This window comes from Cariama cristata, unplaced genomic scaffold (assembly GCF_000690535.1).
Source record: "Cariama cristata isolate BGI_N322 unplaced genomic scaffold, ASM69053v1 scaffold19875, whole genome shotgun sequence".
Lineage (NCBI taxonomy): Eukaryota > Metazoa > Chordata > Aves > Cariamiformes > Cariamidae > Cariama > Cariama cristata.
Window position 1 is genome coordinate 1 of NW_009619451.1, and position 9,045 is coordinate 9,045.

A 9,045-nucleotide genomic window follows, 5' to 3' on the forward strand; every position below is an offset into this window, starting at 1 on the left:
GCGGCGCGGCCAGCGGGCTGCTTGCTTAGCGCGGAAGAAAAACAGCTGGCATCGTTAAAAAGAGGGGAGAAGACGGTGGGTAGTCGGGGTTCAGGTGGTGGCGGACAAGGACGCAGTTAAGCTTACATACACTTTATTTTTGGGTACCATTTGGTTACTGGTATTTTCCAAATGCCACGTCCTTTGGCCCAAAGGGCAGACCGGTTGAGATTAAAACGTATCCAGGGAAAGATGCGGTGGGAGCCCAGTGTGACCCAGTGCGTACCTGATTTTTGATTCCTTTGAAACCGTCGTCACGAGATTTAAGAGAAGCAGTCCCATCGAGAGCAATCAGTTTTTAAAACAAGCCTGTGTAAGACAAGCAGAAAGCTTTTCATAAGTCATAATAATTAAAGTAGCATTTAATTGAATGAAGGCACAGTATGACACTGGCAGTGCTGAAAACTGAGACCTAAACAGGCTGGAAAGAACAGGAAAACCATCTTACCCCAGTTTCCCCTGGCTCAGGAATTCCGTTCTTCCTGCATCCACATGACAGCATTTTCTGTCGGAGAGTATGATGACTATAATGTTTTTATGGTCTGTTGTCTTTTGGGGGTGTGGATTACCCCCCTCCCATGAAGTTGAGGCAAAAGCATCACCCAGACCGCGGATCCACAAGTGTAAATTTAAACATACAGATGCACTCCTAAAGACCTCCAGCTTCCTTCTCAACAGTCACAGGCAGAGGTGGTGTTGCTGGCTTTCATTTACAATCATTTTTCAGCATTTCTGTCATTAATCTGACCTACCTGTTATGTTTCAAGCAAACTGAAGTAGCTTTTTTTGTGCGTTCAGGTTACTAGTGATAACCGTAAGACTCAACACCTGAAAGTATGAGCAGTATTTGCCAGTGGGAAGTTTACCTGTAAATAGGAACACTTGGAAGCACGTGACTTCCTCTGAGCTACCCCCTGCTCTCCTGTGCTATGGTGTTCAACATAACAGCTTCTAAAGCCAAGGCTAGCTTTCTTGCAAGTTTGTTCTAATGTTTTTAGGAACTCTTCTTCTCTATCAATACATAGCTATTTTAGTTTGTTTTGCAAAAGGCTTTAATCAGATGTGAAAAACAGATGTGAAAAGGTAGTATCATATATACAGAGTGGTTTGTAAAATACATGTATACATTCTCTTATAATTGCAGGCCACGTCCAGTTGGATAGCAGACCTACATTAACCACCACAGGTACAGTATAGTAGTATAAGCTTTCATAAACTGGTAGTTAGTCTCCATCAGTGGTAGTGGGAGCTGTGATTTTATAGCCCATTGAGGTGTTTAAGCAAAAGGAATAAATACTTTGGCCTAACCGTCTGCAAGTCTTTAGTTCTGCGTGCTCCCAAGATGTGCACGTTCCCTGTTGTTCCCACCGTGTTACCTTTATGTGCATTCTCTTACTGGAGATACTTAGGTCTATATAGTTTAGCAGAAGAAAAGGTATAAACCTTGCATCTTCTCAGTGGTCATTAGCTATACATAGTTACACTACCTACTATGGCTCATAGGCCGCATCCAACCTCAAAGAGAATGCTCAGCTTTGCATTAGCAACATTACTGAAATAAAAGGAATACCAATGTATTCTTAGATTACGTAAAATCATAACTATTGAGTTAAAGACTCTGCTTAAATAAATACAGCCAGCTCGTTATATAAAATCATGATCTCTGAATATGCCTGTATCGATAGATACACAGCCAGATATGTTATATGCATGTCTTGACCACCTGACAGTCAGACTGTTGGAGTCAGACCTTTAAGAACAGCCTCCAAAAGCGGTGGGTGCAGACAAACGCTCATGAAGCTGTTTAACTGCATGCCTACTTACCTGGTGCATGAATGAGCTCTCGGTTCACATTAACAGCTAAACTTTAAGGCTGGATGCACAAGTTCAAATCGTTTCTTTCTGAGGAATGATTTAGTGGCTAAAATCACTTTTTGATCTCTCTAACAGATGGGAATCAGAACATCACAGAAGTAGATGCACTTGATAGAAGGTAAAGTTCTGATGGCCATGACAGAGAGATGGCCCATGGCATTGAGGTCAGTGCAGGGTTTTTGATTTTTAAGAACGTGACTGGATTATTCAACTCGACTCCACCCACTTATAGAACACATTTCTAGTTTTAGTTACACCAGATGTAGAACCACCCTTCTTATCATGAAGGCATGCAGAAGGGACTCTTAGGAGTGGACTCCTTTAATGTTAGGCCATGTGCAGAGACTCTGGCAAAAATACCATCACAATCTAAAGAACAATTGGGCAGACTAAGTGATGGAGTGCAGCACAGGAATATACTCCTCTAGAAGGAGAGTGAAAGGACAATGAAAGGATGATGGCATAGTGATTCCATTAATTTTTCCTACTCCACCTTACAACATCATCTAGCCCTAGACAAGGTAAAGTACCTGCCTGACAACTTCCTTTGCCTCACCCACTCAGTGAATACAGCTGAGCAGAGGAAGAACTATTTAGGGAACCATCCTTTACTGGTCATTCACAGGATCCAGGGACCTAACTGTCCAAAATCCCTACTAGCCTTACATCTAGCCAAATCTTAAGGAAGATAAATTGCCAAAATCTGAATAAACTCTGGTACTGGTACAGGTGAAATATCACTCATAATTACAGCACTAAAGACATTACAAAACCGTGTTTTATTAAGGGGCTGTTCGTAATAAAGTAGAGAAGCAGAAATAGTTTATGGATAACTTTGGTCATTTTGCAGTGAAACAAAAGCATTTTGCTGACGAAACTACGATCTTTAAGTAATGCCTGCAGGCAAATGTTCTAAGGGACTTCTTCCACCAATTGCACCAAAACTGAACATCCCATAGCAAGAAAAAACCAGTAACATGCCAAAAATGACAGCTCTGACTAGAGCCAGTCCTAGGGCAGCATGACCTGGACTGTTAACTCTGTGCACCTGTAACACTGGCCTTGTCTATTGCCAGAAGTGGTTTAGTTTCTGTTTTCGGCACCAATTATCTCTGTCTACAAAAGCGGTAAGATTGTCTGCTTCATCTCTTGAAATACAGCCATGCCAACACTTGAAAACGACCTTTTGGGTCCAAAGGTACAGACCATAGCATGCTATCCCAGACTCCTATGTTCCGTTTTGCTCATAAAACAATAAAATTGCTGAATGCTACTCCAAACACACAGGTGCTCCGTATGTTTATTGCCGTGATAAAGTCCTCTGCTTGGACACTGGGTAAGGTCATTTGTTCTGTCCTTCAGAACAACACTGTCCTTCAGCTTCAGGATTTTGTTGGCTGGTTGCTAAAAACTTAGATGAATGGTTGTATTGTCATAGCTTTCATTTTGTTAGGGTCAATAATACTAATTCATTCTCCTTTTGCAAGATACACAATGCATACCACCTCATCTCCAGTTTATAGTCTATTGCTTACGATGCAGCACTTGGTTTAGTTAGAACTTGAAGCAAATCTCAGCCACAATTCCAAACAAGTACATATGCACTATCCAATTATGTTAAAATAATATTTAGTTAATGGAGAATTAGAGCCAAATCTAAAGCGCGCTGTTACATGCCTTACTGTGTTACTAATGAGACGGCCTCCTGACAGGAGAAAAAACAAATACGTTGTAGAGAAACTGTTCAGCCTACCTCATAGAGCCTAGTACACAGCCAACACTTGTTTTTACTTGCTTAACATGCCCAAGCTTTTCAAAAAGACCTAGCGATTTAGGCTCTTCCTAAAATATTGCACATTTTGAGGTCCTGTCTTCTGAAACTGGATCCTCCAAGCCTCTAGTCAATTTAAAAAAAAATCTCAGCTAGCAGGAATACAGGAAGGGAATTTAATTAGCCATTAACTTATCAAGAATGCTTTCCATCTTTGGCAACAGACAAACGCTTGATCCTGCAGTGCAATACAAAATGAACCATCAAAGAAGAGGAATTGCGTTAATCTTCAATCACGAGCACTTTTTTTGGCATTTAAGGCTGCCAGACAGACGTGGGACTCTTGCAGATAGAAACAATCTGAAACGCAGGTAAGAAACTTGGTTTCTCTACTAAACCATAAAAAGGTAAACTTCAGAAATCATGGTCAAATAAGCAGTTACCTAAATCTTATGTTTAAGCATAGAACAAAAGATTTTGCAGACATAAGCACCTATGTGACCTTGGCAAAGAAAGCCGTAATAAAAAAGCTTCAAGGCGCATTCCTTTAAGTCACAGAAACTGCTGGCACAAGTCCTATGATTTCGGTGAGTCCAGAGCTCTCTCAGGACAAAGTCTCTGAAGTAAGTTTAGGTATCACACCTGCACTTGGCACCAGTTTGCGTTCAAAATCAACTTTAGTAGTTTTTTTAATAAAAAATGTATAAACATGAATACTCATTCTCTCACAGGGAAAGCAACTGAGTTGGTGGCAACTGACATATAATTTGAGCAAGATTTTTACTAATACTGATGTTTTAACAATAGTTTGACAGACCTTGGATTTGAAGTCAGACATTTTGATGATCTGAAAGCAGAAGATGTGCTGGAGAAAATTTATGAAGGTAGGAGGCTGTATATTGGTTACCTCTAACTATTTGTAGCAGAATGTCCAGATTATCTTTTCTTCCATTCTCGCTGTTCATCTAAATTAAAATAATCGTTGTGCACAAAGAAATTCTTTAACATTAGGAGGACTTAAGGGTTAAACTTCAGATTATTTTATTGCAATGTAAGTGAAGCTTCTGTGAAGAGAACTAATGAAGTTGCTAAGAGCCGAAAGAAAGTACCTGCAACTGGGAGAAGTTACTGACATTCTTCTGTTTACTTTTGGTGGCCCTTACCTTCAGCCATGCATGAATCATTGCACCTTCAAATCTCTGCAGCATTATACTCTCTGAACATAGGGTTCATTTGAAAAAGGACAGATCAGAGATTAAATGATACAATACAAACGCACAGGTTTTTTAAAGCTGAAGATCACTGTTTAGTCATCTAAACACAACTTGATTATTTCAGCCTCTAAGGATGACCACAGTAATGCCGACTGCTTTGTTTGTGTGTACCTGAGTCATGGCGAGAATGATCATGTTTATGCGTATGATGCCCAAATCAAAATTGAGACAATCACAGACATGTTCAGAGGAGACAAGTGCCAGAGTCTGGTAGGAAAACCGAAGATATTTATCATTCAGGTAAGATGTCCGGTTCTGAATTCAGCGGAGTTAACACTGCTCTATGTCTTCTTGTAATACAGAACTCAGTTTTCCTGATACAGTCTTTCCACAAGGGAAAGTTTTTGCATCTTTAGCAAAGAAGGTATAGAAAACTTTTCCTTAAAGGCATTAAGACAAGGATTCTTCTCTTTTTAAAAAACTTTTATGTATGCCAGTGTTAATATGATTCTAGCTGTATTTAGTAAGAAGTCATTTTATGAAGAGCAACCCAAATTAAGCCCATGTCGGATTGGCTGTCAGTGTGTATTTAATGGCAGAGAAGACAGTACCATTTTTTTGAGAAACTTGTGTACAGCCTCAGCTCAGTTCCTACTGTTTACACCTCAGAGCCCCAGGCTAGGCTGTAGAAGGCTATCAAACCTCCTTACCTTGACTGCTTCCTTCCAGGCAAGTCCCTTTACTTGATCTTTACAGTTGTTTTTTGTGGGGGTGTTTTGTGGGTTTTTTGTTTGGTTGTTTTTGTTTCTTTTCCGTCTATGACTAATACTTGGCATCTCTGTAGAATTTAAAGAATGAATTTAAGGCTTTATTGTCTCAGAAATACTGTTTGTGCTGAGTGGTCAAATAAAGCCCATATGTAACCTCCTGTTTGTTTGACTTCTTGGTTCACAGGATAACGCAAGTTGGAAGGGAACGCAGGAGGTCTCTGGTCCAGCCTCCTGTATAAAGCAGTCAGTCATGGGGTCAAACCAGGTTACACGGGGCTTTATCCAGATTACAATTAGCAAACTCATGTGAAGACCTGGCCTTCAGCAGATTGTAACTGCAGTAGTTTATAGAGTAATTCTAAGAATTACCGTTTTGTTTTTTTTTCCAAATGAAAGCTTCCTTAGGCACAAGGCCACTGCAGGAATCAGCACATTGTTAATTCATCTTTCATTAGGACTCATTCAGCTTTGATTTTTTTTAACCAGGTGCCAAAGATGGGAAAATATTTACATATTTCAATTTTAAGTTGTAAGTAATACTTGGAAACATTTATAATAGATATTCATCAAAAAAACAAACTAACTTAGTTCAGTTCATCAACCCAGTTCTTTTACAGCACAACTGGTACAACATTTACCTTTGGAAATCAGAGGAAACAGCAAGGATGGAATTTCATCACTGTAAATGAAAGAAGATTTTAATGTTTCTCTTGTTAGTGATAGTTCTTAAAGTAATGCTCCTTACCTACTTTATATATTTTGAGTGTGTTCCTAGCCTCCATGTATAGCCTTTCTGCAACACTGACAATACCGGGCTCGCTTGCTGGCCTCTCACAAAACACCCCTCCCTCAACTAACACATTTGAGACTGAACTAAGAGCAGAAGTGTAACCGCATGTAATGATAGCCGTGCTTCAGAGCATTATTCAACGCTGCCTTGCCAACAGGTCTGAGGGAAGCAATTCTTCCTCTCTACTCGGCACTGCTGGGGCTGCATCTGAAGTACTGTGTCCAGTTCTGGGTTCCCCAGTACTTACTGGAGTGAGTCCTGCAAAGGGCCACAAAGATAATTAAGGGACAAGCATCTCTCATATGAGGAGAGGCTGAGAGCTGTGACCGTTCAGCTTGGAGGAGATGGCTCAGGGGAATCTTACCAATGTTATAAACACCTGGTGGGAGGGAATGAAGAAGAGGGAGCCAGGCTCTTTTCAGTGGTGCCCAGTGACAGGACAAGAGGCAACTGGCACAAGCTTAAACACATGAAATTCCATCTCAACACAGGAAACCACTTTTTTACCGTGAGGGTGGTCAAACACTGGAAGAGGTCACCCAGAGAGATTGTGGAGTCTCCAGCTATGAAGATACTCGAAAGCTGACTGGACATAGTCCTGGATAACCTGCTCTAGCTAACCCTGCTTGAGCCAGGGGGGTTGAACTAGGTGATCTCAAGAGGTTCCTTCCAATCTCAGGAATTCTGTGATCATCTAAGAGCTTTCACTGGTCTTTGTCACCGATAGTTGAACTGATAAAGAAGTAAATGGGTCTTTATGAATCCAGACTCATGGTAATGTGGAACACCTCACTGAAGAGAAGCCCCCTCTGGTTAGGGTCAGAAGTATCATACTAACATAGCCTTTCACCTCTGCCAAGTTCACCTATCAATACTTCTCACCAACAGGCATGTCGAGGTGATAAACATGATGATCCAGTCATTGCTCAGGATTCAACAGACAGCAGCAATGAATCCACTGTCAATGAGACTGAAGTGGATGCCGCTGGTGTCTATACCCTGCCTGCTGGTGCCGACTTTATCATGTGCTACTCAGTGGCCCAAGGTAAGTTCTAATATTTTACATCTGATGTCTCATGCTTCACTGTAACAAGCTTGAACAGTTCTTCATTTTGCAGTCAAAATAATGAATACAGTTCCAGGTCATCTGTTTTACATGTCTGATAAGTGACAACTTGTCTGGGAAAGAGCCTCACATGTTAAGGAAAAAGTGAAAATAAACGATCAAGCTTGCAGTTAATTTGCCAAGCAGAAACATTCACATCAATCTTGCTGCTGAGCTGCCTGCTGACAGCAAGCATTCCGTTCTTTTCCAGGACTGTAGGATTCTGGTGGCTTATAAGTTTCCCTGCACCACGTGCTCTCTTGTAATGTGCAGATACAGTCCTGTAAGCTACTAGTCCCTGAACTGTGCTCCTCTGAGCTGAGTGCTGTAAGTGATCTCAAAGCCATTTTCCATCAACAATTCTCAGTGAAATTACATAATTGGCAAAGTAAGATTTACACCCATTAGTAATCCCTTACGGGTGCAGCTAGCAAACAGTAACTCGCATAAGTATTTTTTCATGTGGCATCACTACTTACATTTGGATATAATTTTATGTTCCTGTTCTACAACAGGTTACTTTTCTCATCGTGAAACTGTAAATGGTTCCTGGTACATTCAAGATTTGTGTGAGGCACTTCGGAAGCACGGCTCTTCCTTGGAGTTCACAGAACTTCTTACTGTCGTTAACAGGAAAGTATCTCATCGCAAAGTGGGTATGTGCAGAGACACTAATGCTATAGGAAAAAAACAGATTCCTTGTTTTGCCTCAATGTTAACTAAAAAATTGTATTTTCATCCAAAATCTAAGTAGATTGTTATTTAACAATGACAACCATTAACTGGTACTCACTGCAGAAGTGAAAAAACACACCATCTCGGTACAGCAGACTAATATTCTACAAGATTGTTTGCAAAAACACTGGGGTCAAACATTATAGTTTGTATACATAATAGTTTCTAAAATCTTAAAGCAATTTTAAAGCTAGTATTTTACAGCTCTGTCTCAGGGAATTTGGGAAAAGCTGACTGGTGCAAAACTATTACGAGGTGCTCAGATTTTATTGAAATTGGTACTCTAGATTACTTTTTTTCTTAAAAGTTTTTTTCTTGACTGCTGTTTAACTATGGCACATTTTACTATTTCCAGAACATTTCAAATGTTGTATTTGATTATGTTTGTCTTGCTCCAAGAGCACAGTTTACAGGAGCTATGTTTGTAGGGCAACTTTTTAAATCTGTGGACAGCAGCATCCACCTTCCAATTTCTGTGGATTTCTTGAGCTTTTTAGACTTTTTTTTTCTCTCAACACTAAAAAGGAACTTCTTTCCTTCAGTACAATTGTAACATTAATATAGATAAAGGGCTTCTTTTTGCTTGTACATCATTTATGTTTGGGGCACAATCACAGCTTGCTGGTGCTTTGCATCCTCAAGAGAAAAGCAATCAGTAGTGAAATGAGGCCACGGACAGCTAGCTTAGGGTGACTTTGGGTAAACCCACCTTGTACGCATCTCTTTTAGACTTTTTTTTTCTCTCA

At 40.3% G+C, this 9,045-nt stretch overlaps 1 protein-coding gene across 1 annotated transcript; it reads left to right on the forward strand.

Annotated features, from left to right (window-relative positions):
- Positions 1–1,185: 1,185 nt before the first annotated feature.
- On the forward strand, positions 1,186–8,377 carry CASP6 (caspase 6, apoptosis-related cysteine peptidase). The gene is made up of 7 exons (XM_009701272.1): positions 1,186–1,225; positions 1,990–2,032; positions 3,910–4,056; positions 4,493–4,569; positions 5,024–5,199; positions 7,348–7,504; positions 8,080–8,377. Exons 3-7 carry the CDS (start codon positions 3,941–3,943, stop codon positions 8,316–8,318), a joined length of 765 nt encoding a protein of 254 aa, XP_009699574.1. The 5' UTR covers positions 1,186–1,225; positions 1,990–2,032; positions 3,910–3,940; the 3' UTR covers positions 8,319–8,377.
- Positions 8,378–9,045: the final 668 nt, after the last annotated feature.